General features: G+C 40.8%; 1 protein-coding gene across 1 annotated transcript in view; it reads right to left on the reverse strand.

Moving 5' to 3' along the window:
* Nucleotides 1-14,808: 14,808 nt before the first annotated feature.
* Nucleotides 14,809-18,980, reverse strand: part of LOC126195343 (putative neural-cadherin 2) — a 105,592-nt gene continuing 101,420 nt past the window's right edge. Inside the window, exon 9 of the mRNA XM_049933915.1 lies at nucleotides 14,809-16,237. Within this exon, the coding sequence (XP_049789872.1) occupies nucleotides 16,146-16,237 (92 nt within the window). The 3' untranslated portion in view covers nucleotides 14,809-16,145. The remainder of the gene's footprint in view (nucleotides 16,238-18,980) is intronic.

The raw sequence follows: 18,980 nt of genomic DNA on the forward strand, positions 1-18,980 counted from the left end.
CCAGCCTGAAAACAAACTTGGATATGCGTTTGGTTTCATTCATTTTTGGCATGTCACTCTGCATATGAGTTATGACACAACCATTATTGTTGACATTTGTTTTCTTCTTATGATTTCTTTATTTGTGTTAATTCATCTTTATAATATGCAAAAGAGTATCTGTAGATAGTAGTGAATGTGAGTAGCAAAATAATAAGGCTGCTACGATCCCACAAAGAGAACTAAGTACTGAACTAAACAGCTGCTGCTATCACTGGCATATTGGGTGTGCATGTGTCAGTTAACTGACAACAGTGACCCTTTATGTATCTAACTGTCAATCGCTTTATTATTCTAATCCAGGTAGAATGACTTGCAACATAATTTCAAACATATGCGAGGCTTTTTATCACTGACACCCCTCACAAAATGATGAAAGCAAAGCAGTTTATTGCTGACAACCATACTGCTGTCCATCCAGTAAAACTGCTGCATCAAATAGGACCTTCGAATTTATTATTCTTTACCAGTTGCAAAACTTTTTGCAGACAGTATTAAGATGTACCATGAACATACTTGCAAAAATATATCCTTGTATGAGACATAGTTCAGGAGATATGTCATTTTGACACTCGGACATATGAGAAACTGCCTCATTATGGACGACGTTTTCATTTATTACTTCTTTACTACTAACTCCATTTGCAACAATTTTGCAAACAGTGTCCACACATACTATTGGAATTACCTACAAAATTATATCATTGTATGACACAGTTCAGAAAATGTGACATCATACACATTGAGCTGCCTGAAGACAAAACTGCAGTGTGAAATTCACTACAGATACAGGTGAAATACCTGAACCTGTGTGGTATAGGGATATCGTCTATGATTAGAAATCCAATCATTCTCAGTCCTGGGTTCAAAACCCACCATTTACATTTTGAATGAGTCATCAGCGATGGCAGCCGAAGACTTCCAGCATAAGAAATCAACCACATTCAGCCAATGGTGTTAACAGATGTTCATAATCCTGGCTCACAGACACACACACATGCACACAGTTAGCATTGGTTGCTTGTGTGCTACACAAAGAGGGCAAAGGACTGGATAGAGGTCAAGGGCATTCTCTTGCCCATGGAGTGGGAAATTGCCCCAAAAGGCAGAATAATCACCAATGATCAATGGCATGAGGATGCAGAAGGCAATGGAAACCACAGCATTAAAGACACAATGTGTATTCAAGGACATGTGGCCTGCAATTGAGAAAGTGTCATGATAATCTCCCCATTGGCAAAAGATTCTGGAATATCCCCCATTTGGAACTCTGGGAGTGGACTGCCAAGGGGGAACTGACCATGGAAAAAAGACTGAATAACCAACAAAGAAGAACATTCTATGAGTTGGGATATGGAATGTCAGAAGTTTGATTGGTAGAAAAGCTATAAAATCTGAAAAGGGAAATGCTAAGGCTCAATCTAGATATAGTGGGTGTCAGTGAAGTGAAATTGAAGGAAGACAAGGAGTTCTGGTCAGACAGTCAGGGTTATATAACAACTGCAGAAAATGGTATAACAGAAGTAGGATTCATTATGAATAGGAAGGTAGGGCAGAGAATAAGTTACTGTGAACATTTAAGTTATAGGGGTGTTTTCACCAAAATCAACAGCAAACTAACACTAACAATGGTAGTTCAGACATACATGTCAGTGACACAAGCTGAAGATGAAGAGATAGAGAAAGTATATAAGGATATTGAACAGGTAATTAGGTACATAATGGGAGATGAAAACCTAATGGTCATGGGGAATAGAATGAAGATGCAGAGGAAGGAGTAGAAGAAAGGGTTACAGGGGAATACAGGGTTGGTAGCAGAAATGAGAGAAGAGAATGACTAATCAAGTTCTGCAATAAATATCAGCTAGTAATAGTGAATATTCTGTTCAAAAATCACAAGAGGAGGAGGTAAACTTGAAAATGGCTGGGATATGAGGAAAGATTTCAGTTAGATTACATCATGGCCAGGCAGAGATACTGCAATCAGATGTTGGACTGTAAGGCATACCCAGGGGCAGACATAGACTCAGTTCACCATGTAGTGGTGATGAAGAGTAGACTAGACTAGTCAGGAAGAATCATCCCACAAAGATGTGGGATATGGAAGTACTATGAAATGAAGATATACATTTGACACTCTCTGAGGCTATAGCCACTGCTATAATGAATAGCTCAGTAGGCAGCATGGTTGAAGAGGAATGGACATATCTCAAAAGGCAATCAAAGAAATACAAGTCACTTAGCAACAAAATAAAAAGGAAGAGCAGGGAAGTTAAGGCAAACTGGCTGTATAAAAAATGAAAGAAATGATTATCAGAAGAATGGATTCAGCATATAGGAAAAACACCCTTCAGTGAAATTAAAAGCAAGGGCAGTGACACTAAGAAGTGAATCATAATTCCAGTGTTAAATGCACAGGAGAGAGTGGACAGGTGGAAAGAGTACATTGAAGGCTTCTACAAGGAGGAAGACTTGTTTCATGACATGACAGAAGAAATAGGAGTCCACAAGGAAGGGATAGAGGTCCAGCATTAGAATCAGAATTTAAAAGAGCTTTGGAAGACTTAATATCAAATAACGCAGGAGGGATAGATAACATTCCATCATAATTTACAAAATTATTGGGCAAAATGGTGACCAAATGACCGTTCTGATGTTATTTTTGACATTGGCAGCAGACTTACATATTGTCATAGCGTTTATTAGGCTAGAAAAATGTTTTGCAGAGTAAAATGGCACAAGATGTATGTGCTGTGTGGAAATACAATAATATATAATCAGTACAATAACTATGAGAGAATAATAAGATGGAAGACTGAGGGAAATATCCTTGGAGGAAAAACGGTGTTAAAGCAGCAATACAGACTTCCTTCTCCACTGTTCAACACATATTTTTGAGGCGTAATGAAGATAAGATTTGTATATGACATCACTGTGCTTTGGAACTGAGGTACAGTTACAGGCCATGTTGAGCAGCTACTGAGCTCAATTCACCAACTGAGAGTAAATCAAAGAAAGACAAAAGTATTGAGGAGTTTCAGAAATGAGATAAGTGACAAACTTAATATCGCAATTGGGAACCATTCAGAAGAGGAAAGCAAGGAATTCTACTATTTTGGACGCAAAATAATATGTGTTGTTGTTGTTGTTGTGGTCTTCAGTCCTGAGACTGGTCTGATGCAGCTCTCCATGCTACTCTATCCTGTGCAAGCTTCTTCATCTCCCAGTACCTACTACAACCTACATCCTTCTGAATCTGCTTAGTGTATTCATCTCTTGGTCTCCCTCTACGATTTTTACCCTCCACGCTGCCCTCCAATACTAAATTTGGTGATCCCTTGATGCCACAGAACATGTCCTACCAACCGATCCCTTCTTCTAGTCAAGTTGTGCCACAAACTTCTCTTCTCCCCAATCCTCTTCAACACCTTCTCATTTGTTATGTGATCCACCCATCTAATCTTCAGCATTCTTCTGTAGCACCACGTTTCGAAAGCTTCTCTTATCTTCTTGTCTAAACTATTTATCGTCCATGTTTCACCCCAATACATGGCTACACTCCATACGAATACTTTCAGAAACGACTTCCTGACATTTAAATCTATACTCAATGTTAACAAATTTCTCTTCTTCAGAAACACTTTCCTTGCCATTGCCAGTTCACATTTTATATCCTCTCTACTTTGACCATCATCAGTTATTTTGCTCCCCAAATAGCAAAACTCCTTTACTACTTTAAGTGTCTCATTTCCTAATCTAATACCCTCAGCATCACCCGACTTAATTCAACTACGTTCCATTATCCTCGTTTTGCTTTTGTTGATGTGTGTCTTATATCCTACTTTCAAGACACTGTCCATTCCATTCAACTGCTCTTCCAAGTCCTTTGCTGTCTCTAACAGAATTACAATGTCATCGGCAAACCTCAAAGTTTTTATTTCTTCTCCATGGATTTTAATACCTACTCCGAATTTTTCTTTTGTTTCCTTCACTGCTTGCTCAATATACAGATTGAATAACATCAGGGATAGGCTACAACCCTGTCTCACTCCCTTCCCAACCACTGCTTCCCTTTCATGCCCCTCAACTCTTATAACTGCCATTTGGTTTCTATACAAATTGTAAATAGCCTTTCGCTCCCTATATTTTATCCCTGCCACCTTCAGAATTTGAAAGAGAGTATTCCAGTCAACATTGTCAAAAGCTTTCTCTAAGTCTACAAATGCTAGAAACGTAGGTTTGCCTTTCCTTAATCTAGCTTCTAAGATAAGTCGTAGGGTCAGTATTGCCTCACGTGTTCCAATATTTCTACGGAATCCAAACTGATCTTCCCCTAGGTTGGCTTCTACTAGTTTTTCCATTCGTCTGTAAAAAATTCGCATTAGTATTTTGCAGCCGTGACTTATTAAACTGATAGTTCGGTAATTTTCACATCTGTGAATACCTGCTTTCTTTGGGATTGGAATTATTATATTCTCCTTAAGTCTGACGGTATTTTACCTGTCTCATACATATTGCTCACCAGATGGTAGAGTTTTGTCAGGACTGGCTCTCCCAAGGCTGTCAGTAGTTCTAATGGAATGTTGTCTACTCCCAGGGCCTTGTTTCGACTCAGCTCTTTCAGTGCTCTGTCAAACTCTTCACGCAGTATCATATCTCCCATTTCATCTTCATCTACACCCTCTTCCATTTCCATAATATTTAATATATGATAGACAAAGCAAGGAGAACATATGAAGACGACTTGCACAAACAGGCAGAATATTCTTCACTAAAAGCAGTTTACTAGTAACAAACAGAGGTATTAACATGAGAAGGAAAGTTCTGAAAGAATGTAAATCATTTAGGAGTAAAGGGGCTACTCAGTGAATAGTAGAAGCTTTGAGCCATCGATTGGTAAACACAAAAAAGAATGAAAACATGATAGCTATTGGAAGAAATCCTTAGAGGAACACACACACACACACACACACACACACACACACACACACCTACCTTTCTGTGCACCTGCATTGTGCCGGGCTGGGTCAGGCAATGTGTGGGTGTAACTCTGTAACAAGACTGGAGTAGGATATGCCGGGTGAGTGGATCAGGCTGACCTTGTACATTGACTTTCCAAAGGAATATGGCCCCTGTGGCAATGGACTGGGCATTGCAGTGGCATAAGGATGGCCCAGGATGTTGTGTGGCTTGTCTGGATGACAGAATTGCACTTTAGGAGGGGTCAGAAGGATCTTGGGTAGGATGTCCCTCATTGCTTTGCCCAATGATAGATAATCAAAGCCCTTGTGGAGTATATGGTTCAATTTTTCCAGTCCAAAGTGATATTGGATGATGAGGGGGCATAACTTTGCATGTGGTTGTTGGGAGTGGTTGGAGGAGTATTTATGTGTGAGAATGTGGCATTTGAAAACTGTTTTTGAAATATGTATGGGGGTTGTGCCCATCTGGAAGGCCTTAGTGAGACCTTAGTATATTCTGCAAAGGAATTTTCATCACTGAAGATTTACCACCCGTAGGTGCCCAGGTTATATGAGAGCAATTTATCTGTGTGGAAGGGGATGGCAGTTGTCAAAATTCAAGTAATATTATTGGATAGTACGCCTGATATTGACAGAGGTGTGGATGGAGCCACAACAATAAGAAAGGTGGTATGTTAGATCGAGGAGGACATGAAGTCCAGCGTAACCTCTTATACCTCCTGAAATTGAAATTGGGCCCACCTATAATCTCTCCCACATCTCCCTCCTCATACCAAAAGACTCGCCCACCCTGAGCATAAAACTTTTGCATACTCCCAAAATCCACAAATCAACAGTCTCTGAGGGCACATTTAACTGGTTATTGTGCTGCCACTGAATGAGTTTCCACTCTCACTGACTGACACATCCAACCAGTCATCCAAAGTATAGCCTCCCACATGAAAGATACTAATCATTTCCTCCATCTACTTTCAACTGACCTCACTTGATTATAAGCTACATCCCTACTCATCACTGTTGATGCCACCTCCCTATACTCCATCATCCCACATGCCCAAGGCATTGCTGTTATTGCACATTGCCTCTGTCAACATCCTGCCGACTCCAAATACACTACCTGATTCCTCATACACCTTATCAGCTATATGCTCATGCGCAACTACTTGTACAGCACAGTCATAAGATGAGCCCCCTTGTCTGGTTTGGGTTCATTGACAGTGTTTTCTTATTTTGGACTCATGGCCAAGGCATCCTACTCTCATTTGTCCACAAACTCAACACCTTCACTTCCATCAGCTTCAATTGGTCCTCCTCAATCCAGTGTGCCTCCTTTCTGGATGTTGACCACCACATCTCCATCCGCAGCTCTGTCCATATTAAACCCACTAACCACCAAAAATACCTGCATTTTGACAGCTGACACCAAAAAATTGCTCCCATACTGTCTGGCCACACATGGATGGCATCTTTGCAGTATGCTGAAGGCCTCACCTAGGCGTTCACAAGACAGGCACCACCCCTCCAAACCTAGTCCACAAACAGATTTCCTGAGCCATGTTCTCACCCCCCCCCCCCCCCCAAGCCTTCTACCACACCCAAGATATCACCCGTAAAGGACTGCCCCCTTTTCACCCAGTATCACTCTAGACTGTATCAAATGAAAGATGTACTCTGCCAAGGCTCTGGTCGTCTATCATCATTCCCAGGAATGAGGGAAATTCTACCCAAAATCCTTCCAACTCCTCCTGAAATAGTATTCAGGGTCATATTCCAGTGGAAGACCCACATGCAAGACTTGCCAAAACCACTCACCCAGCAATTCCTACTCCAGTCACAGGCTTATCCTATCCCATCAGAGGCAAGACCACTTGTGAAAACAGCTGTCATGTACTAGCTCTGCTGCAATCACTGCACAGCATTTTATGTGAGCATGACCACCAACCAACTGTCCACTAATATGAATGGCCACTGCCAAATGGTGACCAAAAATAAAGTTGACCTCCCAGTGGCACAACATGCTAGGTTTCAGTGGCTGCTTCACAACCCATACCATCTTGATCCTTCCTCCAAGTACCAGCTTTTCTGAACTACATAGATGAGAGTTATCATTGGAGGATGTCCTTTGTTCTTATAGTTAAATTGGCCTCAGTCTGCACTAACCCAATGTTGCCACTCCTTCAATACGACAGTTTCCTCTTGTTCTCTCCTGTCAGCCCTTCCCAGTCGATGCTTCCATGCCAGTTTCGACATGTACCACAACTCACTGTTTCTGGTACCCGTTTATCAGTTGCCTATCCCATGCAACTTCCAACCCTCCCTCCCACATTCTGAGCCTGCACACCTGTTGACTTCCTCCAAGTTGCTAACCACTCATCCCCAGCCCCCTCCTTTTGCTTCCCACCTCTTCGTCACTCTACTCAGCCGACCTGCCCACTCCAAATAGGAAGTAGGCAAGTCTCAGATGCAAGAACAACAAGAAAGAGCCACAAAAAGTCACACCGCTTAGAATGGACTGAAGTAGGTTTTACAAGTGCAGTTCCCAGGTAACTATAATCCAGATAACAATATACTGATGTCAACCAATTTGAAATACTGTGTGGTGACCACAATATTAACTAACTGATCAACTCCAGTCAAATAACGGTGCTTGAACTTGTTTCAGATGTAGTCATGGCTTCTTCAACATGTGTTGATTGTACATTTATCTGTGCTCCTCTCAAGTATTTTGATGCTTAGTAATTTATTTACTGTCCTCTATGACAGAGTTGTTCATTCATAGTTCAGATAACTCAGAAATTCCTTTCATTACCTCCTACATTGCTGACCACTGACTAGAACGTGGATAAACTAGTGACAATGGAGTCAGATCCATCACTTTCATATCCTACTTCAGAGCCACTTCTGATATCAATCAAGAAGAAACATACACCAGCTTCTTCACCAACAGCTTCTACTTCAACCACAACAGAGCAAATACACTACTGGCCATTAAAATTGCTACACCAAGAAGAAATGCAGATGATAAACGGGTTTTCATTGGACAAATATATTATACTAGAACTGACATGTGATTACATTTTCACACAATTTGGGTGCATAGATCCTGAGGATCAGTACCCAGAACAACCACCTCTGGCCGTAATAACGGCATTGATACGCCTGGGCATTGTGTCAAACAGAGTTTGGATGGCGTGTACAGGTACAGCTGCCCATGCAGCTTGAACATGATACCACAGTTCATCAAGAGTAGTGACTGCGATTGCGACGAGCCAGTTGCTCGGCCACCATTGACCAGACGTTTTCAATTGGTGAGAGATCTGGAGAATGTGCTGGCCAGGGCATTTTCTGTATCCAGAAAGGCCTGTACAGGACCTGCAACATGCGGTCATGTATTATCCTGCTAAAATGTAGGGTTTCGCAGGGATCGAATGAAGGGTAGAGCCCCGGGTTGTAACACATCTGAAATGTAACGTCCACTATTCAAAGTGCCCCCAATGTGAAAAAGAAGTGACCGAGATGTGTAACCAATGGCGCCCCATACCATCACGCCGGGTGATACGCCAGTATGGTGATGACTAATACACGCTTCCAATGTGCGTTCACCGCGATGTTGCCAAACACGGATGCGACCATCATGATGCTGTAAACAGAACCTGGATTCATCCGAAAAAATGACGTTTTGCCGTTCGTGCACCCAGGTTCATCATTGAGTACACCATCGCAGGCACTCCTGTCTGTGATGCAGCATCAAAGGTAACTGCAGCCATGGTTTCTGAGCTGATAGTCCATGCTGCAGTAAATGACATTGATCTGTTCGTGCAGATGGTGGTTGTCTTGCAAACGTCCCCATCTGTTGACTCAGGGATCGAGACGTGGCTACACGATCTGTTGCAGACATGCGGATAAGATTCCTGTCATCTTGACTGCTAGTGATACGAGGCTGTTGGGATCCAGCACGGCGTTCCGTGTTATCCTCCTGAACCCACTGATTACATATTCTGCTAACAGTCATTGGATCTCGACCAACACGAGCAGCAATGTCGCGATATGATAAACAGCAATTGCTATAGGCTACAATCCGACCTTTATCAAAGTCGGGAACATGATGGCATGCATTTCTCCTCCTTACACGAAGCATCACAACAACATTTCACCAGGCAACGCCGGTCAACTGCTGTTTGTGTATGAGAAATCGGTTGGAAACTTTCCTCATGTCAGCACGTTGTATGTGTCGCCACCACCAACCTTGTGTGAATGCTCTGAAAAGCTAATCACTTGCATATCACAGCATCTTCTTCCCGTCGGTTAAATTTCGTGCCTGTAGTATGTCATTTTCATGGTGTAGTAATTTTAATGGCCAGTAGAGTAAGTTGTTGTACCAATCTGGATCTGCATCATGCTCCGTCTCCACCAAACATTGGTAATGTGAAACTGCTGCCACTCTGGTTGACAAACAGTGAATTGTGGTTCATTCAAGTGGAAGCAAAATTTTACGAACACCTAGTGCACTGTGACTTTGATAAATATGCAGTAGTGTTAGTGCAGCTAGACTCTGGTCACATCAAAAATGTGGAGCGTGAGCTGCATGACCAATTGTAAGTCCACCTGAAACAAGCTCTAATTGAATATTATTCTCTAGTGATCCATGAAAGTTTAAAAACTTGCTCTAATCCCAAACCTAAGAGCATTTGAAACCCACAGAACTAGTGTGGGATTTACATTCATTTGCTCACAAAGACTCGTTGATTATGCCTTATATGGCTCAAAAGGCTTCCCAAAGTTACGCCCTGTGTTAGTTGCTGAAACTAATCTACCACTTGTACACAAGTGATCAAAAGTATATGGACACATGGCTGAAAATGAATTACAAGTTCGTGGCGCCTTCCATCGGTAATGCTGGAATTCAATATGGTGTTGGACCACCCTTACTCTTGATGACAGCTTCCACTCTCGCAGGCATACCTTCAATCAGGTGCTGGAAGGTTTCTTTGGGGAATGGCTGCCCATTCTTCACTGAGTGCTGCACTGAGCAGAGGAATCGATGTCAGTCGGTGAGGCCTGCCATGAAGTCGGCTGTCCAAAACATCCCAAAGATGTTCTATAGGATTCAGGTCAGGGCTCTTTGCAGACCAGTCCATTACAAGGATGTTATTGTCGTGTAACCACTCCATCACAGGCCATGAATTATGAACAGGTGCTCAATCATGCTGAATGATGCAATCGCCATCCGCGAATGGCTCTTCAACTCTGGGATGCAAGAAGGTGCTTAAAACATCAATCTAAGCCTGTGCTGTGATAGTGCCATGCGAAACAACAAGGGATGCAAGGCCCCTCCATGAAAAACATGACCACACCGTAAAACCACCACCTTCAAATTTTACTGTTGGCACTACACATGCTGGCAGAAGACATTCACCAGGTATTCGCCATACCCACACCCTGCCATCTAATCGCAACATTTTGTACCATGATTCATCACTCCACACAACATTTTTCCACTGCTCAATCATCCAATCTCCTTACAGCAAGTGAGGCGTCGTTTGGCATCTAACGGCATGATGTGTGGCTTATGAGCAGCTTCTTGACCATGAAATCCAAGTTTCCTCACCTACTGCCTAACTGTCGTAGTAGGAGTGGATCCTGATGCAGTTTGGATATCCTGTGTGATGGTCTGGATAGATGTCTGCCTAATACACATTATGACCCTCTTCAACAGACGGCAGTCTCTGTCAGTCAACAGACAAGGTCCACTGTACACTTTTGTGCTGTACGTGTCCCTTTATGTTTCCACTTCACTATCGCATCAGAAACAGTGTACCTAGGGATGTTTAGGAATGTGGAAATCTCGCGTACAGACGTATGACACAAGTGACACCCGATGACCTGCCCACCACGTTCAAAGTCCATGAATTCTGCCCCATTCTGCTCTCTCATGATGTCTAATGACTACTGAGGTCACTGATATGGAGTACCTGGCAGTAGGTGGCAGCACAATGCACCTAATATGAAAAACGTTTTTTTGTGGGTGTCCAGGTGTGTTTGATCACATTGTGTAGATTTAGCTAGGAAAGCAGTTACTATGGCTCCTTACCTTGAAGACAATGTTTGTTGTGATCAATTATCATGTCCATCCAAGAGTGGCCCTGGACCAAACATGCCCTGCAGTGTAATGACTAATGGCCCTGTAATGTGCACGACTGCAACAAACAAAGTTAGCACTAATGCATGCTGCAAGTGACACCTATGCTGAAATTTAAAGCAAATTCACAACCCCCAACAATCTCTAGGATGGAAAAAAAAATCACCAGTAACACAAGTGACACTTTCACTTGGCGTTGGTTACACAAAAAGTTTGGCACTAATACAATGCACCAGATAAATTCAAAGCAGCACAACAGGCAATGAAAAAAATGTTAGAAGAGGGCATCGTAACCATGTCGGACAGTGACTGGTTGTTGCCACTCCAGATGGCAATAAAGGAAGGTGGTATATGGACGGTACGTACCCTTACGACTATACCAGTACAACTTTAGGACTTTTGGATTACATAACGCCACACAAACATGGCAAAACTTTATAATGGTGTTTTGTGTGATCTCCCATTCATCTTCTTCTATGTCGATGAAATTTTGATCTTTTACAAACCCCTGAAAGATCGTTTTCATCATCTTATTCAGCTCTTTCAATGTCTTGAAGATGATGGTATTGTCTTCAGCCTGAGGAGTGTGTGTTTGCCAAACCTGAAGTTTCATTTTTGGGCTACAAAGTTTCCCGTTCTGGCCTAGCTTCACTACAGGAAAATATTTCTGCAGTTCAAGATTGTCATGCTCCGCAGCATACAAAGACCTTTGATGATTCAATTAAATGCCTTCTACCAAATGTAGCAGTGATACAATGACCTTTGATTGACTCCTCTTGGGCAAAAATACCTCTTGCAACAGGAGGGTCCCATAGAATGCAGAAGCTGCTGCAGCATTCAAAAATCTAAAAACAGCACTATCTGAGGCTACATTGCTCACACATCCAAAGCCTTGGGTGCCAATTGGGCTCTTTGTTGATGCCAGCCAGGCAGCGGTGGGTGCAGCCTTACAACAACAATAACAAGTAAATGATTGTGGCAACTCTTATCATTCTTCTCCAAGAATCTGAAAGAAGCACAGACAGAAAAGAGTGCCATAGGCAGAGAACTGCTGGCCTTGTATCTTGCCATCAAACACTTCTGACCTATACTAGAATGTCAACATTCCACAGTATTTACTTATCATCAGCCTCTCACGTCCATTCTCCTGTGGTCAACAGAATACATCTCACTGTGCTAAGCCACACATCCAGACTTTGTGGCTCGGTACACAACTAAAATTTGCCACATCAAAGGAAAGATAACACTGTTGCTGATTGCCTCTCGTGAACAGTGGCAAGTATTACTATGGTGGACTGGCGAAAAAGTGCAGATAGCCAGTGCACAGACACCTTCATTCAACAGTACATTCACAGTGCCAACTCCGCCTCACTTCATCTGGTGCATGTACCACTTGATGGTTCCTCATATGAAATGTGGTGGACAGCGGTGGCAACCAACTACATCCACGCATCCTGCAAAAACACCACTGAGGGGTCCTCAATGCGATCCATGACATGTAACATCTCGGTATCAAGGCAAGAGTCAAATAGGTGACGAGCAAGGTCATCTGGCCTGGGGTCAAAAATGATAGTAGCACATGGGACCACTCCTGCCTTGCACACCAACAAAAAAAAAAATTCAGGGCATGTGCATATCGCTACTCAGGACTTCTTTCTACCGTCAGAATGCTTTGTCCACATCCACTTAGATCTGGTTGGCCCACTACCAGGCATTAATGGTCAGTGTTACCTCCTAACCATTGTTGATCATTACAGCAGGTGACCTGAGGCCACATCTCTCACTGACGTCACCACTGAATTTGTTGCCGCAGCACTTATCAACATATGGTTTTGTATGAAGGCTGTCAGTTTCAAACTTCATTATCCAACCATCTACTCAAATTGTGGGGTACCCAGCACCTTCACACCTTGAGCTATCAACTTGCTAGCAATGGCATGGTTGAATGCATACATTGGTCACTCAAATCTACCATCATGTGCCACAAGGTGACATGGACTGATATTCTACCCTGGGCACTACTTGACCTCCGGGCAGCTTTAAAAGAGGATTTGAACTGCTTTCCAGCACAACTAGTCTTCAGTGAACAATGTGGATGCTGGGCGACTTCATCGCACCTTCACCAGCACAGATTCCCGGAGACCAGCTGAACTTTCTTACAAAATTGGAGCAACACATCAATTGTCTATGCCCATGCAGCCTGCAACAACATGGTCAATGTGATCTGTTGATCTTCAAAGAACTACACACATCAAGCATGTATGGTTGCGTGACGATGCGGTTCGGCCATCTCTCACTTCTCCACACTCTGGTGCATATGAAATGCTCTGCAGAGGACCTAGCACTTTCGTCATCCACAAGAAAGGAGGTAATGATACAGTATCAATGGAAAGACTCAAACCTACCTCCATTGCTCTTCCCCAAGATGAACTACCATGCAATTCACCTGTGCTGACACCTGCACCACATACCACTGCAGCCATGCATCTCTCCTCTTTGTCTCAAGTGACACCCTCATCGGGGGATGCAGACACCCATGTCCTGCCACCTGCTGCACCATTATTCACTCACACTGGTAGACAAATACAATGCAAATTCCCAGAGATTCCTGGTGCACCAAGCAATCAAATGCACAGTAAAGGAGGGTGTGAGATGGCTTCACTCTCTGAAACTCAACAGCACTGCCTCCCAGTGTGCCAATTTATGCCCAGGTGCTCTCTATGGCTCCTGCTGTTTCCACCTCTGTCGAGAAATGGCTCAGCCATGCCTCCGCCCAGACAGTCTGCCACAGGCATGAGTTGGCAACCTCCCCAAAGTCCTTGGGGAGGATAGAAGTCAGATGAGGCAAAATGCGCCATCATTCATAGCTGCAGCCTGTACAGATTTTCAAAGGAGGGGAGCTCCTGTGGTGACCACAACATTTACTAATTTATCAACTCCAGTGAAATGACTGTATATGAACTTCTTTGAGATGTATTCATGGCTTCTTCATGGTGTGTAGAGTGTGTATGTATCTGCACTCCTCACCAGAATTTTGATGCTTAATAAATTATTTACTGTGTTCTATGACTTGTTCATTTTTAGTTGAGATAACTCAGAAATTCCTTTCATTATCTCCTACAACTGAAACAGGACTGAAATCCAGCTGTTTGGCACTTAAGCCTAGTATTATATTGTTAATGTGCACCATGTGGCTGCAAGAGAGTTTTATGTTCAATGTCTTAATATTGTCAAGTTTTTCAGATGAACACCACATCCTTAGTTGCAGTAGCAATCTGGTAGGATGAGTTTGGAGAACAGTTCAGAAATTCAGATGCAGTGCTGCATGAAATCAAGGAAAACCTAAATGACAGTGGGTAGACACAAATACGAACTTTGCTTCTAACCTACAAGTGTGCCACCTGCTTAATTTTTGTATTTGTGTAACTTTCCAGCCTGATGTTAATTCACACTCACAGTTGGCTGCCCCTTAAATTTGTTGGTTCAAGTTGCACTGAGTCAGTAGCTTTTGTCTGACTCAAAGATTTCATTTCAGGTAAGTGATACTTTTAGGTTGTAATAAATGAAACACAGCAATCTACAGTCTTCACTCTTTATTTGATAAATAACATAAATATCCAAAAATCATCACTAAAATAAATATAGCTCACAGATGTATACACATGCCATCAAGTTCAAATTGTGACATGGTTCTGCTTACAAACACTCATGTTTTAAATTTTCATTAGTTTGAAAAAGGACTATGACATATAGAGAGAGCAACATCTGCACTCTGCAAAATTTATGTTGTCCTTAATATCAGACTATCTCTGAAAACCACACCACAAGTTGCAAAACAGTTTTTTTTAACTGTATATTCTGATATCATTTGAAGTGGGAATCAATTACGTGATCAAAAGTCCCTTGCTTTAAAACTAAATTTTCTGTTTAGTAAATAATAAGACTGACTCTACTGAATGATGGGAAAATAAAATAACAAAAATTGTTTGTGTGTATATTCCATGTGGAGATTTTTAATTTGAAGAGTTTCTCAGGCCACACAAATTCTGTGATTGTGTGCCAAACATGGTTCAAGTTTCCCTTCAGTAGATGGAGTTACAATTTCATAGTAAGTTTCCCTTCAATAGATGGAACTGAAATGTAATAACATATTTTTCATCCATATTTTATTTATTGTTTGCGCCAATCAACTCCTATAGTGTGATTTAAGGTATGGTTTCCTGGATGCAGTCACAAAAAGTTTTAACTGGAATAATGTGTAAGATACAGTAATTTGACAGTTCAATGGACAAATTAAAACTGATTTAGTGATAATAAGTTGTTCATGTCAATAGCAGTAGTATGAAAAAGTTTGTAATTATTAAAATAATGGTGAAATACATGTTCATTAAATTGAGTGAAACTTTCTAGCTTCAGGTTAGGATTGTGGTGTATTTGCATTACAAAAACAGGTAAGAAAATAATTTGGAATTTGAAGGGTGTAAATTTTCTTCTTTGTAGTAAAAATATACAGGCTTCCCGTTACCTGGTTCAATAGTATCACAATACAACTGAAATAAATCTTTGGCATGTATTTTGCATGAATAGACCTACTGTTTCTTTATCACATTCACATACTGCAACTCACTGAAATAACACTTATCAAATATCACAGATGTTCATTAATTCTTCCACCCATTAATTAATATTTTGTATTCTTAATACACTGATACAATCAAAAATATGCAAAATGTTGCGGATAGAAAATTCTCAATAATTAGTGCAAGTCATACATACTATTTCTGTTTAGTCAGCTGTGGTTTGAAATATTATCTGTTAGGCACTTGGTATGTTCCTGGTACTTTGAAGATAGGGATTGTTAGATCCTTCCCCTGAGAAGTAGTATACTTACAGTATAGAAGCTCTAGAATTTTGTGCACATTTATATTCACAAAACGTAATGAAACCTGATTTGTGTGAGAAATCTGTAAATATCAATGCAACTGCTACAATTCTGTCTGGCACTGTTTCTCCAATAAAATGCAAAATGATCCCCTCTGTGCAAAATTCACAGTATCAGGTTCTTTTTCCTGAAAACCTGGAACAGCAAGACCACAATGTAAAAAGAATGCTCTTAATATAAATAAAAAACAAAGCATTATATTAGAGTGTGTTGGACAGAACACATGTGGAAGTAGAGTTAAAAGGAGAATGTAATGATTCAGGTTTATTGTGATGTGGAAATTACAACCGGGTGTTCTTATGCCTCACAATACCTTGACCGAGAAACAGCCAACAATTAAATAATCTGTAGAAGAAAGAATGAAGAATAACAAGAAAAAAATGTGTCCAAAGTATGAAAATGAGATATAGAAATTGAGAAGCAAGAAGGAAGTGTATGAAAAAAACTGAGAACATAATAGATACAATGAGAAAGTGAAGGATTACATTTTATGGCCACTTAAATAGAATGGATAACAAGGGGCTGAAAAAAAAACCTTCTTTGACAAAAATCAAGAAACCCAAATTTCATGGTTTTCAGAAGTTAAGAAAGATCTGCAGGAGTTGGGAATAACAGACAAATACAGAAAACAAGAATAGTACAAAAAGTCATTGATTTCCAAAGAAACCACAAAAGAGGAAGTATTGGGACATGAAAAAGAAAAGAGAAAAAGGATTATGATCTTCAAAATTAGTTGTTTCATGTGTTCCTGAGTTGGCCAAATTGGAATAATAATTTTTTAAAAAATATTTTTACACTTTTATCTGTTTCAGCAGGGAATATAACATTGAGAAAGTATTGTTGCCTATGATAAAACTAGTTATTCTGTCCTAGATTTCCCACTGTTTGATAAAGCTTATAAAAGAATTCATTTAGATAAAGTAAAAGAAATGCATCAGTTAGGCCCTTCGTTCCTGATCATGAGCTGACTCAAAGGATAATTACTTCTAATCTGCCATCTTGATCCTCTGAAACCATTACAACATTTATGTATGTGCAATAGTGATTAGAATTTCAGTTCATCTTCTCAGATGCATAACTATATTGATTCCAGATCAAAGAGTAGCCAAATACTCCAAAGCTTAGTAACTAGGGGAAATATATCTGTCAGTTCAACTGATGGCTTATGATAATTTACCATTAATCATCAATCTACCAAGCCACTCTTGTTCTTTAAATTTCATTACATAAGCTTTCATCAAAGTACACTGCAGAATAACAGAAAGAACTGCCAGACACTCCACCAAATTCTGGTTTACAGCATTCATATGTCAAATAGCAACTATCCATGTATTTGTAACTGATAATACTAGATTAATGAAATGCAGTTTTCATCAACCTTTATTTTGCACAGCCAAAAGTGTCAACTGAATTATAAACCTTCCAATCTTATACCAATACTCATCAGATAGTTGTTATGCTACTCCAACACTGGTATACGTAACACAAATGGTGTATATTGCTGTGTACGGTGTTGTCTTATCCAGTGTTCACAGTTCTTCATGTGGGGTTTTTTCTTCAGTGCTCAGGCACCACACAGTTCCAACTAGTGTTGGGGTGCCCCTATACTAGCCAGGCAGTATGGTAGACATACTTATGGAGTGAGAGAGCACTTTGTTTGGACTAGCATATCAAGAGGAAACACCTATATTAACTGTAGGTTACAGTTAGGTTATCAATCCTCTTCCTTTGAGTGGTTTGAATGTCCACCAGCGAAGAATGCAGAATTTGGCTGAATCCCTCTTAATTCTTTTTTTGTTCATGGGGGAATACTGTATGAGATCTGCATGTTAGAAAAAAGCTAGTTACTGCATAAATTGCACAATTTATACCTTATAAACAGATGCACTCCTCAAAGATTCTATGAAATATCATCTTCCTGTGTACTACTGCAACTACTTTTCCTGCCCAGAGTCGCACATCTGTGACTGTTTCAAATGTTTTATAATGTACGAAGCACTGGAAGAATATATTTATAACAGGGACAAGAGACATCATAATAGATTTAAAAATTCTTCACAAAAGACATTGTTACAGAAATAGCTTTGATTAATTCAACAAATTAGGAATATAATAAGAATCATGTGGTGAACTGCAGTCCTACTTCAAAGTAGGACATATCCTGTTAAGAATATAAAACTCTGTTCATGAGAGAGGAATGCCATTATTACTATAACAATTTAGTTTCCATAGAAGTTTATGTTCACTCATTTCCATGCCTTCTGTTACTCCCACTGAATAAACATAAGACACATATGCAGTATTAAGAAGTTCCTTATCCTCTTCTATGTTTGTCATTCAATATCTTATAGCCCATTATTATATTATTGATCTGTGCCCTCATCGTCTTTCACAGTGGCGTAATTCAATAAAATTTTCTCAGTTTACAAGCCACATCACTTCGAGCAAAGCATGCAAGCTTTCAATAGCTGTATCCAACATTGTCATCAGGAGTTAAAAATCACTGAAGGCCCTTGGCTGGTATGGTGTTCTGTTTGTATAGATATAATGGCAGCACCTGGAACCTTCCAGAGAGAGCTGGAGTGATGAATGTGCAGAAGGCAAATTAGGCAGCTCCGTCCCACCACGGCACCGAGTGATGTCACATGGTGTCACATTTGAAACTGCTGCTCCCACATCCCTACAAATATCAAACCTTTGCCTTTGCCTTTGCTCAATGTCAAAAGGCTGCCCCCATGCCCTACAAAGCATGTAACCCAAGTCTCTGTTAAAAGATAGACCAAAATGACATAATGGTTAGGCTGAACTTTGTGTCACTTTTCACAAGAGTGCTGGTCCAAGAAATGCTGGGTCTTTCGGCACAAAACTTTCTACCTGA

This window comes from Schistocerca nitens, chromosome 7, assembly GCF_023898315.1.
Source record: "Schistocerca nitens isolate TAMUIC-IGC-003100 chromosome 7, iqSchNite1.1, whole genome shotgun sequence".
NCBI classification, from domain to species: domain Eukaryota; kingdom Metazoa; phylum Arthropoda; class Insecta; order Orthoptera; family Acrididae; genus Schistocerca; species Schistocerca nitens.